The sequence below is a fragment of the Zophobas morio genome, unplaced genomic scaffold (genome assembly GCF_036711695.1).
Source record: "Zophobas morio isolate AGI-343-1 ecotype UQ-CSIRO unplaced genomic scaffold, CSIRO_AGI_Zmor_V1 ptg000024l, whole genome shotgun sequence".
Taxonomy (NCBI): domain Eukaryota; kingdom Metazoa; phylum Arthropoda; class Insecta; order Coleoptera; family Tenebrionidae; genus Zophobas; species Zophobas morio.
In genome coordinates, this window is record NW_026972129.1 from 19,062,607 (window position 1) to 19,085,204 (window position 22,598).

Consider the following 22,598-nt stretch of genomic DNA (forward strand, 5'->3'; position numbering starts at 1 on the left):
TTACCTATACATGCGAAAGTTGTTGAGACAGTTGTTTTATTTTTATTTTTTTTTTTTCAATTCTTACTAATAATACTACGAAATGGATTATAAATATGCCCTCTTAACAACATGTCACGTGAAAAGATCTAAATTACATATAACAAAATTTAATTTAGGAGTACACAGTAAAAAAACAGCTCATCCTTCTTTAAGGTTGTTTGTTTCTTTTCTCCATATTATGCATATTAATCTAGGTTCTACAGTTATTTTATTTTAGAAACACCTAGTTCAATTCCTGTCAATATTGAGAACAGCAACAGCGTTACATTGGTCATACCAAAATTAATATGTGTATCCCCACCAAGAAACTGATGACTCATTGTAAAATCCTGAGTCATAAAATTAAAAAAAAAAATACTGGCACTGAAAAAGAACGGAAAATTTTGTGTTTTTTCATCGAACATTTGTCCACCAAATAATACACATAAACTACCGCAACCAGACTTGCCAAAAATATGCCAAAATAATCGATTGTTCCTACGTATTCTATTGATGCGCACGGATGTATTCCTGGTTGCCTACGAAACAACAATTATTTCAAACAATGCAATAACAGTTGCTTCCTTAGTTGCGCCACATTATTAAAAACCCTATTTTTACACACTGTGGCTTCCTTGATGTTATAATTTTACAGATGGGTAACTCACATGAAAGAAGTTGCGACTGACCCTAAACGATCTGATGTTATGCTGAAATGCACAACATAACATTTGCAAACACGGTAAACACATATATGTAATATGTGGCGTTGTTCTTTTTACGACGTGGAACGCCGTGTGACAAAGTTTTAATTAATTTATTATTCCTGTAAATTTTTCATAATTCGCAACTAGTTTACATCACCCTGACAATTAATAAAAGGTGGGTCAATTTATATACACATATGAATGCAAATTTTTTTTAAACGCCTTAAATTTCGACTCAATTCTTCTGTGTTTTCTGTTTGAAAAATGCTCACCGCATGGTTAATAACCCACAGTTTTTCACAATACTTAAAATTGTTTTTTTGTCGCAATTATTCCGTTAAAATGTTTTTATTTTCTTCAAAATTGGCAAACACGTAATATGCACAAAAATTTTTAATAATTTAACACCCTCCCAGAAAGTTTCTGTGAACTATAGAATCACCATGGTCATTGACCACGTTGCTTGTTATGGGGCTATATTTGACTCTGTCTGCTTTAAGGGAATTTTACTACAAGTTTATTTCATTCCCGTATACGTATAATACTCCGCGTGAGGTCAATATTTAAACTGACCCAAGAAACCGCGAATGAGAATTGTTATCTTATTGTTGGATTTTTTATCATGTCATGGTACAATTTTTACGAACTGACAAATTTAATTTTGCCAAAAAAATATTTTATTCAGTTTTTTTTTAGGGGGTTATTTTCTAGAGGGCAATTGACCCCATGGATAAGCCGCCACTGGTTGTTTAATCCTGTTTTTACCATAAACACATTTATTTTAATATGTGCAACGTAACACCTAGGTTAACGGTGAGAAAACTAAAAACATAAATCCGTTGATGCACCGATTTTCTACGGCAATCTTAAAAACTAAAAAAATGTTACTGAATTACAAGCAAGGCAGCATGTTAAAGCACTAATTAATAATTTTTGAGACGGCACCATCCGTTTTTTAGAGGGGATAAAAATTAAACTTTCTCAAAGCTCTGTAATTACATCAACGTTAATTAGCATATTACAAAAAGCTCGTTAATTATAAGTGTATAAGAACCCCATGATGTTAAAATAAAATAAGGATGGATTATTAAGCCACATATTAACGAGCAACTCATGTGAGTGTAATTATCGTAATAACGTTTTATGATTAATTTCAATGCATACTAATAACTAATATTACCGTTTTCCTAGAATTAAGGAAAATACAATAAAACTTTTCATTAAAAAACTAAAAATCAAAATATCTTTCCAATGTATGTCAGAGCATATCTTTCAATAAACACTTATTTTTTTTTTTAATAACGACATCAACTTGTTGGGGAAAATGAATTTTGGTCGATTTTAGTTCTGTAAGCTTTAATCATCAATGTGTTCACAAAATTTATGTTCTATAGGTTCCAAGATAAAATTAAAAATTTTATTTTGATGAATGTTATTTTATAAAATTTAAATAGCATTTACCATGCAATATTTTAAGTCGGCGTCATCAAATATAAATAAAATTTGAGGCATATGGGTAGTTTTATATCTTATTATTATTTGTTTAATAAATATCGACACTGACTTTTTTATTTTTTTATATTCAAACAAGGGTCACAAAACATCAAGTAGTCATGAAAGTAGCCAGTCGCCGAATGAATTATCCCTATGTTCCCCAGACCAATATAAATTTAGATTTTATAAAGCCCGCATTCTCAAATATAAGCTTTAGGAAAAAAAAACTGATTGACTCAAATATTTGGGGCACAATCATCATGACTAAATAAAGGAAGAGTACCTGGGGCATCTTTTGTAAAAGAATGAAAGATCTCTTCTTTCAGTGCTTGCAGGTGTGTTTAAATTGAAAATCAACAAAAACAAACCCGACACAATGCGACAAACACAAAGTAAACAAAATTATTTTGAATTCGTATACATATACGCATCACTGAAATTTTTTTAATCTTAGTTATCTTGCGTTGTAAAAAAATCAGAACTCAAACCTACCAAATAAAGCATTTCTTTTCAGAAATGTGATAAGAAATAAAATATTTACATCAGCCAGTATTTCTTGTGTAAATTTTTAAATATTTAAGCGTATTTAATTACAGTAAAAGGTTTGTTTGAATTCTGTAGCTTTGGGGATTCGTTGTTTATGCAATCAGCACGACACGTCGGGTCTGCGGGGTTGCCTATCTTTGATAAATAGCTAGGACCTGGGTCAATAATACAGGTACATGCTGCATTCAATCTGCAATTTCATGCATGTGGTAGGTATCTTTTATGCAACAAATAATAAAATCGTATGAAGCAATCATTCATGACGATAATAGCTAACATTAATAAAGCTAATATTTAATGAACAGTTCAGAAATCAGTGAACTATTATAATATATTATTGATATTAGCTAATCTTGTACCTACCTGTAAAAAGCAGTTAAACTTTTTGAAAAGCACGTTTCAGAAGTTCCTAGTTAAATCAATCTTAGAATATCCAACTTTTTTTTTTGAAACTAACGATTTGCCTATATGTATTATACAGTAAAAAAGTACATTTGCCTTTTGCAACAATCCAAAAAAAAATAATTAAAAACACCAAGTATACCGTTATAATTTAACGAAACGTTAATTTGATTTATCTGTCCACTATTGTGCAAAATAATAGAAAAACTAAACATTTTTACTCACCGAAACCCTTAGCGGCGCCCATCCCCGGTTGGAAATCCGCCACCATTTCAAAAAAATCCATGTCAATGATGAAGTTTCACATAAATTTGGCACAAACACAACTCGTCACAACACAAACTACTCCTTGGGACGACTCGTGTGGATCATACATCATAAATTGTGATTACTTTAACATTTCACTAAACAATCAAATTGAAACAACGGTGAAAATCTATAGGATCTACAAAGTGACATAAAAAATATTATGAGACTCATAACCTCAATTCACAACAACAGGTTGTTCCTTTGTAAAACATTCAGCGAACGGGTTTCATAAATCAAACTAGCTTAATTCTTACCTTAAGTGTAAGTTTTAATTAGAGCACTAACGGTTTCACTCACAAATCGTCCGTAACAAAATTTAAAATTGCTAAAAATTTCACGGAAAATACCAAAAACTACGCTAAGATGACAGAAATAAACGCGCAACCGCATGGACATTGTGTATAAATCGAAATGTTCCTAAACGCATGCGTGCGGCGCACATGGGCGGCTCGATGGGGGGCGGAAAAGGTCGGTTAGTAAAAGCTGAAATGTACAGGGGTCTGGTATAGTGAGTCCAAAAAATTTAGAGTGAGTTTATTTGTTTGTTGACATTACTGACATTGACATTTCAGGGTTGGGTTTCGACACTGAACCACATGATGGCGCCACTTCGAAAGCATAGGCACTGTTATAAATACACATGATTAGAGAAATTAGAAGGATTATAGTAAGACTGGAATTGGATTAAAGATAACAAAAAAAGGGTAGCTGAAGTTTCGTGAAAGCTTTAGGACATTCCACTTATAAATGAACGTGCTAAAAAGGTGCTAAAGCGAGAGAACATTAAGAATCAGATTGACTTCATAGAAACTATGCGATTACAATTTTAGAAGAAAACCTAGACAGATTGAATAACGCAATGTAGGGCACATCCTTTATCACTCAAGAGTGAATTCATAAATTTTCCAGATAGGTTTTACGACGTCTGAAAACAAGAAAAAATAGTCAAAAGAGAATGGGAGACACAAAAGATTACAGCTGACGAAGTGTAATGATAATGACGTTGCAACATGTGAATTCCCCACCCTTTTTGTATTCTCATGATGATGTTTGCTTAATATTTAAAACAAGCACTTTAAAGTCTCATTATTATTATTTTAAAACTAGTTTTTTGCTGAGCTCTTCAAAAAGAATAACATTGTTTACGTAGTAAATTACTAGAGTTTGTTCGACATAACTTTTATGTATAGATGACAGAAAGTTATGTACTGTGATGAAGTTAGCTGGATTTTGCTTCGCTTTTTTAAATGTTTGTTTGCTACATTTCAGGCGCGGATACAGGATTTCGTTTAGGGGGGGGGCAATTTTTGTGAGATTTTACCTATCTCCCAGATATTCTTTCTAAATCAAAAAATTTACAAAATTTTAACTAGTATACTCTTTTTCACATAACATGGGTGACATTTGGTTGTTTTCGTTACACGTATAGTGTACAGTAGAACCTCGATAATCCGAATTAATTGGGAAAAAGGTGTGTTCGGATTAACGATTTGTTCGGATCGGCGATTTTCCCAAAAATCTGTAAGGAAATTGAATAACAACTTCATACACAGTTGAAAACAAACTTCAAGAAATAAACCTTAATTTTATTAAACAAAATTAAAGAATTCTTAATCTTAAGCAACATTGGATAATAGATACATTCTAAAAAAATATTACTCCATGACCATAAACACGCTATCTTTTTGGAATCAACACGCCGGGATCTATACCCTGAAATTTTTCAGAATTTTTAGACGAATTTTTCAAAAATGAAATTTTCCATTATGTATTCTCGACGATTTTCGAAATTTAACTAAATACATTTTCTTGTAGATTTTTGGCCTCAGAAGTCATTTCTGGCTTCATTTCTTCGATAACTTAAACCATTTTTCCAGATTCGACCAGTTAAAATACTTACGGCAATTTTTAAAAATTTCGAAAAATCCGAATTTCACACCGAATTTTCGAAAATATTGCTCAGTTACCATTAACATGCTATATTTTTGGAATCAGCACGTCGGGATATACATATATCCTCGAATTTTTTCAGAATTTTTAGGAAACATTTTCAAAAATGAAATGTTCCTCATGCAAATTTTGACCTATTTTCGACGATTTTCGAAATTTAGCTAGCTAAATAGCTTTTCTTGTAGATTTCGGGCCTCATTTCTTCGATAACTTCAACCTTTTTTCCAGAATTAGTTTATTAATTCAGTGCATTGAAATATGGCAATTTTTAAAAATTTCAGAATATTCCATACAACATATGTAAAAAGATCTTGCGTCATTTTTGCAAGTAGATGCGTGTTTCCAAGTTCAGTTCGGATTGCAGAGTTTTTGTTCGGATTAATGAAGCATCGACTTCAAATAGCCTCTGTTCGGATTACCGGATGTTCGGATAATCGTGAATTCGGATTATAGAGGTTGTAGGTACTGTATTTACAAAATGAAATGCGATTTCAAAATTTTGAAATTGGTCAAAATAAAGTACCTCGGTCGTGTGTCAGGGGGGGGCAATTGCACCCATTGCCCCCCCCCTGGATCCGCGCCTGCTACATTTATTACAATGAGATATAAAAAATATAAGTTAGATTATATCAACATAAGACCATGTTAAACATCAATATATAGAGGTGATTTTTTAAAACGTTCAACTTTTTTATTATACCACTATATTAAGAAAATTTAGCAGCATCTTTATCTACTCTGTTGGTTTTAGAAAGGATTAATTAGAGGAACAACTTCAAAAAATGCTTGCCACCATGAAGGGAGCAAATGTATTCTAATGTCTTGTATAGTGTAACTTTCCTAACCTGACTAATATATAGGAATACCTATGTAGGTACTCATGTTAGCGTTATGTTTTATGTCTACCGGTGTTTTCTGAGCGATTATTATCAGCCTCCACTGTGTAGACTTTATCATTTCATCGACATAATAATAAAATAAGATAAGATAACAACAATAAAGTTTTGAACTTCTTATGCAATACTAAAACTTTCGTTGATTTAAGTATTATATTTATGTATGTTCATTGTGATACAGCGTTTTTTGTAATACAAATGATGATACAAAAACAAGAATAGTCTACCAGGTCCTTTTTTCTGAAATTTTCCACAAATTATTTAATTTGATTTTTTTGCAAAGAGGGTGAACCGTTTTTAAATATTAAAAGTTAAACTTATTAGTAATAAATATGGCAATAAGTATACCTGTAAAGATTCGCCTGATAAACAGTGATGTTTGTGGACAGTATATTCTCAATCGATGGTAGAACTATCAATGTACAAGTGGAGCAGGCTTACGAACTTTATTTTAATTATCCTCTGATGCAGGATAAACAATAGGTACCACTATTCTTCCATATATCATGTTATGGTAGACTTCCTACTGAACGCTTAAAATGTAAACAGTGCAGTTTTCTCGGAATATTGCCACAGTTTTAATAACACTACATTTGTGAGTATCAATTTATTATGAACTTTGATAAGTAAGCTAGGATACTGTATTCTTGAACAAAAATATAAACGAGGCTGTTGAGCCTTCTTATTATATCAGGAATTTTCTGTTGTAAGAGCTCTGTGAAAAATGAAAACCCACGAATGTTATGACGAGTACATAAAACGTACTGAATAAGAAATTAATAGTAATTCAAAGTCGTTTTGGAAGTTATGTGAAGTATGATAATTCGGTATAACATATTTTAACGACGTTGTGAACTTTTTTTTTTAAATATGTAGCAATCCTGCTGCCAAAACTCACTTTAGCAAAATTTGTACAGTTGGTGTTATTAATTAGAATTTCTGTTTATTATCTACTTAATGAAATTTTTAATTTCTTGTATTTTCACTTTAACTAAGATCATTTAATTTTTTAATACCATATTATTTAACCTTTTTCTGGATACAAATTTCCAGAATTTTGGAATAAAAGTTATTTAATACCTATTCACAATACAGTAGTTAACTGTAGGTACATTAATTTCCAAATACATTTCACCGAATCTACCAGGCTATAAAAAACGAAAGAAAAAATAAAATTCGGCCACGGTCGTCCTACCACCTCCCTAGTGGCGGTACCTCACTTCACGGGGCTGCTTTGGATGCTGTGGAGGCGGCGACGCTGAAACTGGAATCGGATGGAAAGGGTACACCAAAAGGGGGGATCGCGCAGCAGCGGTAGCACGACCGGCGACGCTTATCGGTTTTTATTGGTGTTTGACGTACCGCGCGTGTGGGTATAAAAAAGGGAACACGGTGGCGGTTTTCATGGTACGTTCTCGGAGTAGCAAGCTTAACAGAATGCATGGTCCACCTAAGGTACTTACAGGTCGGTACGATGATCGATAGTGGCGACACTTTATAGGTCACAGTCTCTCACTATTCGACACAAAAAAAAACACCTCCTCAAGACTCAATGACCGCAGTTTCTAGTCCCTCAAAATTTACTTCGTTGTGTGGTGTCCCGGTTTGAATCAAAATTTCGCGCTGAAAAAAGAGTAAACAATGCCGCGAAATCGCATTTGAAAAGGGTCTTTTGGTTACTTGTTTGTTGTGAGTGTAAACACGTGGTGAAAATAAGAGTAGTGCAAATTTAGTTTGTAACTTCAAACAAGGGCAATTATTTAAACAATGTGAAATTGTAACTTGCGTTCGGCACCACGGTTTTCTTCCAGCAAGCGAAATCCATTAAGTATTATTAATGATTTTCTAATCTGAAATGTGTAGAAAATTAGCGATACGTCGCACGTGTTATTGTTGTTTGATTGTTTGTAAATTCAAAGTTCATGTTAAGATTTTTAAATGTTCGTCTAAAGCACGTGTCAGGAAATTCACTTCTGCAGACTTTACTCTTCTGTTTATCAAATTATAAAAAGTTCTGGATGTTTTTACGAAAGTGTTATATGCAAGACACTTCTTAGCTTCTCACTCGAGATTGTTAATAGTTGATTTATGGCGTTTAAACTGATCTTAAAGGTTGATCCGTTTTGAGAGCAGGAACTTTGAAACTTCCATCAGTCAAACTAATATCGTCAAGGACTCGAAAAAACGGGGGGGGGGGACTTTCATATTTTCTTACAAGTGTAATAGTTTCCTTCTGGTCGAATTACTCTCTAGCAATTGTTTTTTGCGGCTTGAATTTGAACATTTATTCTCGACGGCGGTGTTCTAGGGCGCAGCGTTTCCGGGACCAGCTTATTGTGATTTTGATTGTATTGAATATCTGTTTTTTTTGTGTATGCGATGTGGGGTTTCAGAAATCCGTGAATGTATTTCGATTTAATCAGTAACTCCGCGTAATTTATTCTCCTATAAATTCTTTGTCGTTTAAAGTTGTTGATAGAGTGTGGCGTAATTTATTGTTGGTTGCTTCGTTTCTTGTATTTGTAATACTCATTCAGTTGTCGTTATAAATTCGGGAAAGGTGGAGTCTTATAGAAATAAAAGCACAAGATTGCTTGGTGGAGACGGTGTGACGCCATTGCTACGGGAATGTGTAGCTGCAATTACCAATTTCCACCTAGTTCGTGCTGCCTCCTTTGCGGGATGTAAGTAAGCCTCGAAACACGCGTATCGCGTGTGCTGGCTGGCAGATCCTAAAACTGTTTTTTCCTCCAGAAATTTTTCGCGGGTTTTTAAAATTTTATTCACAGTTAGCAGTTATAGTGCTCCAATTGCTGATTCGTTTTTATGACTGTATCCTATTGTGAAGGAGTTAAGTCTTCCACAATAGGCCTCTCCCGCAAGTAATCCAGCGGTCATAAACCATCAAGGAACCAACTGTACACTACACAGGGCCGTATGGGCCCGTAAACCTTTAAGATGATTTATGGCATGGTTATTTACATTTTCAATAGAGTTCCTAATACTTGCGGTAATTGAGATTGCAGTGCCATAAAAACGAAGTCAGAGTTGGACCACTATACCACGGTTACGATACCAAAATTGTATCATTAATGCCCTCGAAGAAGATAAACAGGTGGGTCTCATTTATGAAAACTTCACTAAGACCTTCTATAGAATCAGTCTCAAAATTTTAGTGTATAAATTAAAAACAATGCACTTCGATGATTTATTTGTTAACTGGATAAACAGTGTTATTACAAATAAGTTGCAGTTTGTAAGATCGTTAATTACCTTTCAGATTATTCGATATTAGTTTAATCAAGGGTGCCTCAGGGCAGCCACTGTGGCCCACTTCTGTTTAATTTATTCATCAATGATATCCTAAAATATGTTACATTCTAAAATGCTCGTATTTCTTGAGGATTTACAAAGATTTTCAGGTAAGTGGCGTCAGCAAATACAGTGGTTTTACGACTTTGACTCCTCCTTTGCCTACCTGGTCAAGAAATAATGCGTCTTATTAGATGCCCTAAAATGCTTATGAAGTCATAGTCATAAACGCTTTAAGATGTTCTTTCTTCGCAAACGAGAGGTTTGGAAAAGGCAAAATCATAAAACCATTATTTTCGTAGACACCCTCCACTCTGCTGCACAGAAAAATACGACGGACAAGTGCTACAAATTTTCTTTTTGTAGAATAGGAAATGTCATTCGTTTCCATTATAATGTTAATGGGATATTCATTAAAGAAGTCTTTATAATCCGGGATTTCGGTGTATTATTTGCTCCTAAACTTAGTTTTGCACACATTCAACACAATGTCTATAGTCTAAATCTAAAGCATTCAACACGTATTGGAAACAGGAAGATTCCATCAATGTTTTTATTCTAAACTGCGCCCGGAAAATGTATTATCGGAGTACAATTACCACTAATCAGACAACATTTAACAATGGAGAGCCTTGAAAAATAAAAATGAATGAATTAATAGATTATTCAATGGTAAAATGTGCTGTCCTGAAATACTGGAATTTTTTGGTCGCAATTGTCCCCAGAGGATATTAAGAAATGAAATAATCCAATTTTCTTCATGCAACTTCGTAGAACAAATTATGGGTTCTTCTTCCCCGTAGTAGTAGCTAGGTTAACAAGAGAGAGTAATTCACTTGATATCGACTTGTTTGCGTGCAGCATTAAGAAAATAAGAAGAAGTATATTCTATTGAATACGTAATTGTATGTCTCCTTTCTTTTGCGCAATAATTGTTGGTGTCACTATTATTAAATTTCAGCTCACACCACCATACCTACTAGACCAGTTTCACTGTCGCTAAAACATCTGTCGTTTGGATTTCCGTGTTTCGTTCTGGCGCGGGCTAGGAAACGTTTCGAAGCCGATGGTGAACATTCTCATCGTTGTTGCAAATTTATTATTCAAAAAAACACATTAACACTTCGTTATAACCTCACGTTTTAGTGACAAAAACAATCAACAAGTAATCAGAGTTTTTTTGATCGCTTGTTATAATAATCATATAATTTAATTGAATTAATTTCAGTTAAATGATACTTATTTAGTTTTAAGTCAGGGTTTACTGATATACTTTTGAAATTTTTTGTTCGTTTTGGTACGATAAGCATAATTTGCATCACGTGATATATGCGACTTAAGTTTGACATAAAAAGTCATCGCTCACAATAAACAATTCAATCAAAGATTAAACAATAAAAAAAATAACTCATTGTTATTTTTTTATTTTGAAGACTATTGCTGCATTAAAAAAAATATTTTAGCAATCCTAGAATGCAATAAGACGTTATATAACACTGTAAAATGCCTCTAACTGATAATAATGCATCACAGAGATAAGTCCATTTTAATTGTTACGTGAACTGACCCATCCCACCTGCGCCCTCTCTCGCGCACGTCAATGGACGATGAATTTCGCCGACAAAGCGCGATAGATGCGCCAAGCCGTTCCCTAGAAAGAGTTGACCGTTTCACTACTCGGAAATATAGGAAAGGGATTCTCCGGCACGGCAGCATTTTGCTCGAGCGCAGTACGGCTTCACGTGTTTTAATGACACCGTAAAGAAATTATTATAGTTTTAACCGTTAAATTATTTTGAAAAATGTTTATCAAACTAAGTGTCATATTATTTGTTCTCCAGTTTTCGGTCGCCCAGGAGGAGAATCACCATTGGGGTAAGTCAGAAATCGCAGCGCGATTTTAACACGATTTCGCGCGCCATGAGGATTCTCCTAATCGTCACGTACACCTAACACTAGAGAAAATTTTGCCTGTATTAATATATCGCGGGGCGAAATTCGATGAAAGTTCCGAATTAAATTATGGTTACATAATGCGGACTCGTGTCACGTTAATTTTCGCCGGGAATCGTGGTAAAAACCCAGCTATTTCATTGAGAAAATTTTAATCTGTAATAAGTAACGTTAGGTAATAATTATCGCACACGTGTTTTATCACATTTCCATGATTTATATTCTATGAGTGTGTGCTCTAAAAGTGTACGATATAACCTCCCTTGCGGTGAATCTATTACATAAACATTTTTGCGGTTTCGCCAACGAGTAATAAAATCCGTTAGAACAGTGTGAATGTAATTCGCCAAATTTTATGTATTGTTAAGTTTTTTTTTAATTATCGGAAATATCATGGGTTCGGTGATCGTGTACTGTCTTTAGCTGTCGCGTTGGGTTTGTTTTAATGTTACTTAATTGGAATGAATGTATACGTCATTGTATTTAAATTTAATTGGAAAAGCTAAGTATCGTGGTGTGTGGTCGCACGAATAAGTATTATTATTATTTGACAGAATAAACTGGAAGAAATATTTAACAATTGCTGAGTCCAAGTTGGTATTGGAATTGGACCTGTTTCGAATTGGAATGACCTATATCTAATATGTATGCTGAAACATGGAGAGCAGAATTTTTCTTTTTTGTAATATATTAACTTGAAAACTATAAAAAATGTGTAGTTTATTACGGCTAGTTATAAAAAGTAAAAAAGAAGCCACTATTAACAACGAAAGAATTAAATTTTGTGTCGCTGTAAACTAACCAAAAGCGTCAGATTTAATTGACAATAATTATGTAAATTTCTCTTACTGTCATTAAAGGAGCACTTTGAACATTCAAATTGGACGTGTCAGCGTGATGGTGTTTAAAACTTACTTTTACTGCAAGTGTGCGCGCAATTTTTGCAGAACTATCGAATATTTGAAAATCCGCTGGGTATAAAAAGACGACTTTTTATTGACACCATTACTAGCACAATTAAATTTTGTGTCTTTGCAAACATACCAAGCGTCAGATTTTATTGACAATAATTTATATAAATTTCTCCTGCTGCAATTAAAAAGCATTTTAAACGTTCAAATTGGACGTGTCAACATGAGCGTGTGAAAAAGTACACTTTTACTGAAAGTGTGCACGCAATTTTTACACTGAGTTACAAGCGTAAATAAAAAACAATCATTTGTTTTCTGTTCGTCGTAAAAAGTCAGGAGAAATTGTAAATAGATTGCAGATCCTGTTATGAGCTTGTCCAATAGTCAACATCAGGTGATATACACGATACAACATACATCAAAATAATCTGCTTATACCATTTTTGTTTCAAGTACGTCATTAGATTAGCAGGAATTACATTATATAGGATTTGTGTAGCTTTGGACTTTGGTTTTACAAAAAAATCTTCCCGAATAAAATTTAATCTTGATAGGATGTAATTTAGTTCAAATTTCAGCTATTTTTTCATGCTACTTTTGGCTAAAAACCCATTTTCCAGCTTCCAGCCGTTGTAGATTTTAAGTTACAACACATTGAGATCCACTTATAAATATAAAACTATGTTAGCGGCTTTGCTTGTTTTAAGTTAAAACAAGCGAAGTTGGCATACTATAAGTAAAGTATCAGCTTTGGGGTCAAAATGGCCAACTGCAAACTTTTAATCATGACCCGCTCTGATTCCTTTTTTTTAAAGAATGTCATTTACTGTGTATTCAGGATGCAGTGGGTAAAACTGGAATTTTATTTTCGTGTTAATCAACTCGACCCGCTTTTTAATGAAGTAGAGACAATGTTAAACAACTGTCGTCTGATTTGTTTATACGTACAATAGATGGGAACTATGCGGTCAATATCACACGAATAAACAGTGACAAGAAAATGACAACAAATGTTAATGTGTGTTCGTAGTATTGTGACATTTTAAGTCCCAGTTAATAGTGAAAATTCTGCAAGAATAATTTATTTAACCATTTGGCGCCTCTGTAGTTGTAAAAATTAATTTAATGTGTAGGTAAATACAGTTTATGTCACAATTCACAAATATGAGTTTAAATTACACCATATTTAAATATTAGCTAAGTTAAGGCACTTTTGATTGTTGGTTTACATGAAAAAGATGTTACGTTCGCCTGCACGTAGTCATATTTATTGTGTGCTTCCTATTTGTCATTTATTTAGAAGTGGTCTCAATAGCACGTCTGTTTTTCGATAGTTTAGATTGATAGCAGAGATTTTGTCACAGAAACGAAATCTTAGACGACCGATATGCAAACACTTAATACTGAAATAGAGATCTCGATGGATTAGTCGATTTTTTTTATCCAAATTCATTTTTTTGTGCACAAAAATGCTTTTTGGCGTTTCACTAACTTTGTTTTCATTCTAATTATGTTGTGGATTTTCCAATAACACTGATAGCAGGGTACAGATAATGGATAGGAGTCAAGAATCTGTTGTTTAACAAACGTAATAATAACACATCTGTGGCTGCTATAAAAAAAAATTGGACACCTACTAAAACAGTGGCACACATTCTTTCAAGTATACTTTCATCCGTGCTTTCATTTAGCCTCTACTAATGTAAAGTTTATTACCACAGACTAATTTACTATAAATACACACATTTACGACAAATGAAGTATAGTTAGTTGCCGAATGACGTCACACGAAATCACTACCATTGATGCGTTTTAAATGTATGACATTGCCTCATCTATATTTTTCTGTAAAAACTATGTGAAAATGTCCTCCAAGGCGTCTTACTTTCAGTGGACCAAAAAAAAAATATGCGTGATTGCAAACCGACCCAAATTTGACTTTGACCAGACGATCGAGGAATTCGAACGAAGTTATTGACTTCATATCGTTGCAATTAAATTCATCCTTCCTGGTTGAATAATTTTGGTGAATTTTTTTGCCCGACCCTGGCTACTTTCCGCTGCAACCATTTACTTATTATATTAAATGCATTCAATGTTTACATCGATGTGTTTTTTCTCTCAAGCGTATTATCGGTTTTAATAAGTGTATCAGTTTTAATTACTGCGTCAATGTCAATCAGGAGATTATTTCTGCACTTTGTTTAACAAATTCGCTATATCTACTTCTGCGCCTCACTGGTGTCAAATAATTACTACCCAGAACACACACATCGAGAATTAATGGAAGTCATTCCGCAACAATAAGTTTGAAAGATGAATCACTCATTATTCTGGCGCATCCACCAAAACGAACAAAGACATTTTTTACGGTTGCGGTTCATTTGAGTTTGAACTTGAAAGTTGGTGTTTAATCAGGCTTGGTTTACTTTTTATTATTAAAAATTATGTTTTACATCGATTATTTATTACAAGGTTGGATCATGTTAGTTAAAAACCCAAATAAATTATTTATGCGAGGGAAAAACGGAACTAAAACGTTAATTACACTAGGAAGTTAGTTTCTTTTTGCGATTCTGCAGGTCCTTTCAATGTTATTATTGGACCTTGGGGTCGACATAGTTGAGAAATCGTGAAAAATGATCCCCCAGAGGAATGATCAGTCATTATCACTCCAATCAGGCGGTTTAATAACTTGGAAGTTTTATTACATTTTGAGAATTACGATGTTACCAAGTTCGTGTAACATCAGGTGGTTAGGGGGATATCACGTTTTGCGATAATGGTTCCTAAAATATTTGCACATACGGTTATATTCTAATAAGTGACGTCACGTTACCCTGCTTAACTCAAGTCAATGATCTCGCTTTTAATAGATCTCTCATGCTGTACTCTTGATTTAAATAGATGAGTACGGAATTCAATTACTGGAAGGAAATTTCTTTGATTGCGAGTCCGACGTTTCCATTTTCACACCCTATGCAAATAACTTGCTTACAAGTAGATTATGTGTGGTATTGGCTATTGAGTAAATAAATATGTTTGGTGAGCTTTTTCCGCCGGTGTAAGTTTGCAGTGTCTACGTGACTCTCTGCACGTCGAAAAGCACGTGGTTCATCGATTTAAAGCTCACTCTGCGCAGGCGCACTATTTGAACAGTTTGTTAGATGTTTCGATCAGTTAATTCTTTCTTAATTATTTATTTAAATTGGGGAACTTCTTATCCACGAATTTACTTTACTTTGTATAAACAATTCCTGACGTCTGTTGCTTAAAAAAAATCATTACATAACAGTCACCATTATTTTAATGTTCGTGAATAAAATCGTAGTTAATTACTAACTATAGTGTTTTTATTAGATATATTTAGTTGATTGATCAAATTCGCGTTTGTATAACGTGAGATAACAAATGGGTTCGCTTATCATCTAATGTATCGGTTTTGGTTCGAAGGTCGAAGGATTACGCGCGAATACAAGTTTGACTATTTTTATCATATTCGACCACACACAACAATTTTTTCTGCGGTTATTACACCACCGGATTTTTTAATATAGTTAGATTGTCAAGATCCGTCCGTAGCCGGCGAAGTGGTAAAACTTGTATTGATACCAGAGTGCGTGTCGTAATTTTTTTATTAGCACATTTCTTCCGGCGATCGAATTAATCTAAATTTTGAATTATCTGTGGAATATAAATGACATGTTAACAAGCGGATCTGTAGTATAATTTTCTGCTTATTCATACAAGAATAATGTTTGTAATGCAAATAAACTTCTTTATTTTACGAGATCACTGAATTTTTTGTTGGATGACTAGTACATTCTATTAAGTTTGACTCAACAAGATTGCAAAAATTTGTGAATATGATCCAGTGTATGCATTTATTAAGCACACGCGATAATTGTATAGGTAAAAACACAAGTCGCAATTCATAATACGATATGACGTACAATTTGTATTAATTTTAGGTTCATGAGGATTTATTTGTGTAGCCTGGTATCTTCGGAAACTTCTAATCTGTTTAAATCAATCAGCGGCATGATCGATTTTTAGGTTTTGTTATTTTTCGTAAGTTGGGGATTAGAACATGCTTTATCGTAATGAAACTGATTGTTTTGTTTCAGTATATGTAAATACTGCTTAATTTTAAAAAAGTATGTTTTAGTGTCAACTTTTCCGTCTGATTTAAATTATTAATGTGCTAATTGTGTATAATCAACGGAAAAAATCGTAAACGTTGTTTTTATCTTCGTGGCAAATCCAAGATAGGAAACGTCATTTATTAGTAGCCGAGTAGAATTGCTTACGTTGTTGGTTCTCATACAGTATTTTCCCCGAATAATATATATTTTCGATTTTAAAAATGCGTTTACCAGGAATTTCCAATTTTTCAATGTCATTTAAACGTCATTGGGACGGATATCAGGGAAATACAAAATCAAAAAACGGTTTAAATTGTTTTTACAGACGTCTGTCTTAATTAGTTCATTAAAAAGTAAAATTTTATTTTTTTTTTATATTCAAAAAACATTTTTTGAATAACGGTATGTCATAAAACTACTAAATAAATTCCGTAGCTTACTAGACGACTTTTTTTTCAATTATAATCACTTCTGCTTGTTTTTATATAAATTTCAATTTTGTTTAAAAATATTGGATACAAATTTAAGTCAATTCAGTCACGTCTTCTGCGCAGAATTATAAATCTCATGCTGCACTACTACTCTGAAGTGTTTGAGAAACGTCGTATAAAATGCATATTTTTATCTACGCTGATTGCTTGTTATTCGACGTACATACATTTTTTAAAGACAGTTTTAACCGCATATCTGCGTTTGATAGATGGTTTATATCACAGATACTGTCAACAAAACAAAAACAAGACAGCTGATAATGCAAATACGTGACACTAAATGAAGATCTTAACAGTTCTATTAAAAAAATCGGATTATACAAAATCGAAAAAATTGCTTGCATTGATAACATGTTGCGATAATTATATTCAGCCTTTATCTCCACCGATAAAGTGGGTACTGATTTGTTCCGCCTCTTTCTGAAACTTTTTCGGCGCAATGACAGTTCAAATGTCATAATTACTCTGACAGATGACGTATTAACCATATTAGATAAAAGTTTAAAAATGTCTAGCATTACTAAGAAGCGGCAAATCAGCAACAATTTTAAATTTCACAGATCACTAGATGTGAGAAAGCAATATATGTTAGAAATCAATTTTATAACGATGTTAAAGTAGAAAGTGTTGTTAAAAAATAAAAGTATTTTTTGGATTCTTGTAATAAAAATTGCTACATCTCTTGGCATATGTGGTATCATAAGGAATATGCTACATATTTGTGGAAATTGTATAAGTAGTAAGCTTATCTCGACTATTTTAAATATTGTGAACGTTTTTAGTAACCAAGTTTGCGGTCATCATATGGTATAGTGAACCAATGAAAATAGTGGCTTTGACTTTTCCAAGTCCTCGTTTGTGAATAAACAGCCAAAGATAAGCGGATCCTGATTAGGAGAAGCGTGCCATAAATTAAAAAATATTAAATTTGCATCTAACAAGCTGCTTTTTTCATTGACAGTCAAAATCGTAAAACCACTATTCTTGTTGATGCACTATAAAACAATTTTACTTAAAAATGCTTTTATTTAAGAAAAATCTTCCCCATTTTTTTCTTAATTTAAAATAATTGTTCAGAATAAGAACATTTGCTTGTTAATTTATGCCCAAGGCTGTGCCCTTGGTGTATATTAACTATTTTACGTTGTTCTATGTGTTTTTTAGTTTGAATCGAAAACAGTTGCCATTATTTTAATTGTAAAAAACCGAAAATAACAATATTACGATTATAACGTCTCGTAAAAAAAAAGATAACATGTACACCAATGTTGTAAATTTTTAAGTTAATAGTCCCTGTTTGTCAAAACTGAAAACATACGTGACACAAGGATGGAAGTGGAATTACAGACACTTAATTTTTGACAAACTCGCTATTATGAATGTCGCTTGATAAGACTTTAATAGATTACCGTGACATTGAAAATACAAAAAATAGGAAAGATATTCAACCATGTAAAATCTGAATGATAATCTCTATCAGCGCACACCTCATAAAATCGTACTATATACATTCTAATTTATGCGAAATTAAAAAATCGTTCAATCATTTATGGCATTGAAATTATTTCTACAATACACACGCCGACTTAAAACGCAACTTAAATTGAGGAGTCGTTAGCACTTTAACTCATTCTCTTGAACAAATTTTTAATGCAATTAAGTTCATCTGCATTTTTATTAACCCGCTGAATTTTCATTTTCATTGTTCGTAGAGCTCTTGCGTACAACTAACGTAACAGACTTAAAATTTGCATACTTACTAATCTGATTACCCCAATGAATAAGTAGTAGACGAAGTCAAGGTTCTAATTTATATTAATTTTTGATTCTTTTGTTGCAGAGCTAGCGGTGGTCACTGACGACAGAATTGAATTGTTATTGTCGAATGGATCGTTGGCGGGGGAACCGTTCGAACATTTTTACGAATTTACAAAACTAAAAGCTTTGACTTTCGACAATGTACGACACCAGTTCATTGTCAGTGATATGGACCAACAGAATGACACTATTTTCTCTGTCCAACTTACTAAAGAGACTGATATTACGCCCATCATCGAAGATCTTCCAGATGATGTTCAGGTCAGTCGGCAGCGAGGTCCGCTATTGGATAGATCTAAACGGTGTGATTTTAGGGATTAGCAATAGATCCCATTACTGATATTTTATATTGGACCGATTCAATTAATCGAACTATTAATTATGTATATTTAAATGATTCCCATTATCAACCAAAGACTCTTTTTGCGTTTACAGATGGGATTCCTCAAGACGTCGCTATCGATATTTGTCATCGGTAATCTATATCTGTCTTTGTTATTTCAGAGTTACTTAATTTTTTAATTGTAGGTACATATATTGGACAAATTCGGATATCAACAGACCTTCAATAGAGAGAGCGAGACTTGACGGTTCAGAACATGAGATTCTAGTGGATTCTGGCCTCCACAAGCCAATTGGCATTGCGATAGATTACACGGAACAAAGACTATATTGGACGGATATCAAAGAAGGCATCTACTACAGTTTAGAAAGCACTAATTTATCAGGATCAGAACGTCAAGTAGTATACGAAGGAACCCACGTAAAGCCCTTTGGTGTAGCTGTCGACTCTGAAGCAATCTACTGGACTGATCTCAACAATAACATCCTCTGGATGATGTCAAAGCATGACAAAGAAGCAGTTCCTAAAGAAATACGCCATTTTAAAGGCAAACCCATGGGCATAATTACCAAAAACGTACAAATTAAAACTCTACCCGATTGCGACGTACTATCAAAAGCTGTAGCCAGCTACAACAAATCCGTTGTTGAAGTATTCAAGGAGGAATCAGATGTAGAGCTAGAAAATGAAGAAACTTGTTTCAATGGAGGGTACTTAACGGATTCCAATGTTTGTCACTGTTTACGAGGCTTCGCAGGGAAAAACTGCGAAATTTCTCTTTGCCATAATTACTGTGTTCATGGAGAGTGTTACTCATCGTCTCTCGGATATCCGCAATGTCGCTGCTTGCGTGGTTTTGGCGGAAAACGATGCGAGAGGGACGTGTGTGACAATTATTGTTTGAATGGGGGCGTTTGCTCACGAGTCACAGAATCGGGAGTGTTCGCTACGTGCAGCTGTCCAGACGGCTTCACTGGGAACAGATGCGAAGAAAGCACTATTGAGATCTGTAACGTTTTTTGCCAGACACACAAGAATGACGTTCTAATCTCGAAAGAAACTGTCATATGCAGGTGAGTTCAGCGAATCTATGTATAGTGCAGTGGTGCACCATTTTGTTGAAATTATGAACAATAATCAAACGGTTGTTGTTGCAGGTGTGTGGATGGTTTTGCAGAAATCCCAAAAAGCAACCTATCTTCGCTTCCGTTGTTGTCGAAGGAGGAGCCAAAGGTGTTCTTCGACCATTTCCAGGACAATGCGTTCCTGGCGATGTCCTGTCTAGCGATTACAATGTTAGTAATTATTATAATTCTCTCGGCATATACGTGCTTCTTGCGCAGAAGACCAAGAATCAAGAAGCGCATTATAGTAAACAAGAATGTCACTCCTCTTACATATATGCAACAACCCGCAACAGAGCAGTGTGAGATTACTATTGAGAACTGCTGCAACATGAATATATGCGAAACGGTAAGTGTTTACAATTTTCGAAAAATCAAGCTGATTCCGAATTTGTAGCCCTGTTTCGAGCCACCAAAACTGCCATGCATACAAAATAAAAGTGACGATAAGAAGAAGCTGATATCCAACATGGAAAATGGCGAGGATTTATATTGAAAACTATCTAATATTAGATAGGCTGTGACTCCCAAAAGTATTAAATTGTTAAGTTTGCTATTTATAATCGAAAACGAAGACTATACCCAACGATGCGTGAAATCAGTCCACAAGTGTTCAAAGTTAAAAACTTGTACACAAAACGAACTTATATAATATTTATATAACCGGGCAGTTACTTTAAGTTTGTGTGCACGTTTTCTTACTTAAAATCTTACTTAATTTTGCGTTTCTGATTTTTCTAAACAAACATTCCAGGAACGACTCGCAATATCATGATTTCCATGACACCGTTGTACTTATGTTTACGTATATTCTTACCTTTCAGTTGTGGGTATTGTTGACCAAGGTCCAGTGTAACACCTTAACGAAAATGTTGCTGGATCAGAGCTAATTTTTGTCATTGTATCAATGCAGAAAATATTATTTAGACATTAATATCGATTTTAGTGTATGAATTGGTAACAACCAAAAATCTTGACTGACAATTTTTTTTTAATGAAAATTGAAAAAACTGGCGTTTTTGGTAATTTTGACTCGTGGTAATATTCACACACTGTTGGTTAAAACTGCTTACCTGTGATGCAGAATACATGATTCTGAAACGTACTGCTTGGGATTGGTGCTCAGCTTACGCGCGGGAGTATTCTATAGCAAATTTTGTTGCTTAAATCACAGTCGTCCTAACAGATATAAAAACCAAAGCGTTTACCATTTGTTTTTCACTGTTTTGAGTTTTCATTGAAAAATGGTCAGTTTTTTATTTGTGATAGTGTGTAGCGGCTCGGCCGAGAGAATATTTATTTCAATTTTATAAAGAATCTTGATTTATGTATTAGGTATGAGGTTGTGAGTAGGTTAGATAGAAAAACGGCTAAATGAAACTACTAAAACGTGCCTCAAGTCTGAACTAGTAATGAGGGATAAATGTAATACAAATCATTTTGGGCCTATCGTTCGGTTTATCTTTAGTGGGCAACGTGTGAAGCCAACAATCAACGTACTTTTGTGTCCTCATTTCCGAAGAAGTAGATACAATTTTTATCGTTCTGCATTTAATGCTGTTACAATTTTATTTTTATTTATTTAACACAATTAGAAAACGTAAGGAAACTATAAAATTTTAATGTCAATAGGTGCAGAAATCAAATGCGTATGAACTTTTTCGGAAATCGATAGAGGCCAAAAACACCAATATTTCGGCTCATTAAATGTGTCTTGCTTATAGGCGGCACATGCTGTCGACTAAACATGAACTGAAGTATAGATGTAATTTTATCAAAGTTGATGTGGAATTCTCGGTAGTATCAAGCTAGGTAAGTTTTTATTTCATTTACTTCAAACGGGTGTGGTTTGTAATATCCGCATCAGTGAAATGTGATATTATAACTAGCTCTATTTTTCAAATGTGTATATAAATTTTTTAAAAATAAAAGTGAATTGTTAGAAAATGGGTGATTCAATCATTACCACCTTTCACCTGAACCTCAAAATTCTAACGAACTGATGATTCGCATAGTTTGTGGTCAAACTGTGGTTTTTACAACGTGGTGTGTTAATAAACATAACAATTAATAGTCGTAAATTTCGTTAAACCGCAAATTAAAAAGAAAATTGAACCGCGGACTTGTGAACAATTCCATTTAACAGTATGGAAGGTGGGTTGAAAGGATAAACAAT

At 33.7% G+C, this 22,598-nt stretch overlaps 2 protein-coding genes and 1 long non-coding RNA gene across 4 annotated transcripts in view; 2 read left to right on the forward strand and 1 right to left on the reverse strand.

Moving 5' to 3' along the window:
* The window catches only part of LOC135134963 (uncharacterized), a 193,850-nt gene extending 190,026 nt beyond the window's left edge, over positions 1-3,824 (reverse strand). The window contains exon 1 of one of the 2 annotated variants that reach the window (XM_064063877.1): positions 3,734-3,824. The gene's annotated coding sequence lies outside the window, so the exon portion shown is untranslated. Of the gene's footprint in view, positions 1-3,395; positions 3,572-3,733 lie in introns of those variants that run through there. The other variant, XM_064063878.1, reaches the window with a different exon arrangement.
* A 90-nt stretch (positions 3,825-3,914) lies between these two features.
* LOC135134965 (uncharacterized) lies at positions 3,915-6,108 on the forward strand. The gene is made up of 2 exons (XR_010281415.1): positions 3,915-3,987; positions 4,052-6,108. It is a non-coding gene; the product is annotated as an uncharacterized LOC135134965 (long non-coding RNA).
* Positions 6,109-11,353: 5,245 nt separating this feature from the next.
* Positions 11,354-22,369, forward strand: LOC135135032 (protein cueball). Its single transcript, XM_064063970.1, has 6 exons — positions 11,354-11,512; positions 18,978-19,216; positions 19,270-19,430; positions 19,484-20,371; positions 20,456-20,771; positions 20,820-22,369. Exons 1-6 carry the CDS (start codon positions 11,440-11,442, stop codon positions 20,916-20,918), a joined length of 1,776 nt encoding a protein of 591 aa, XP_063920040.1. The 5' UTR covers positions 11,354-11,439; the 3' UTR covers positions 20,919-22,369.
* Positions 22,370-22,598: the final 229 nt, after the last annotated feature.

Excerpts from the sequence above, each read along its gene's own strand:
- LOC135135032 (XM_064063970.1), top strand. The coding sequence starts at position 11,440 with ATGTTTATCAAACTAAGTGTCATATTATTTGTTCTCCAGTTTTCGGTC. Across the intron at positions 19,217-19,269 it reads ATCTTCCAGATGATGTTCAG|GGATTAGCAATAGATCCCAT; the intron begins GTCAGTCGGCAG and ends GTGTGATTTTAG. Across the intron at positions 20,772-20,819 it reads ACATGAATATATGCGAAACG|CCCTGTTTCGAGCCACCAAA; the intron begins GTAAGTGTTTAC and ends CCGAATTTGTAG.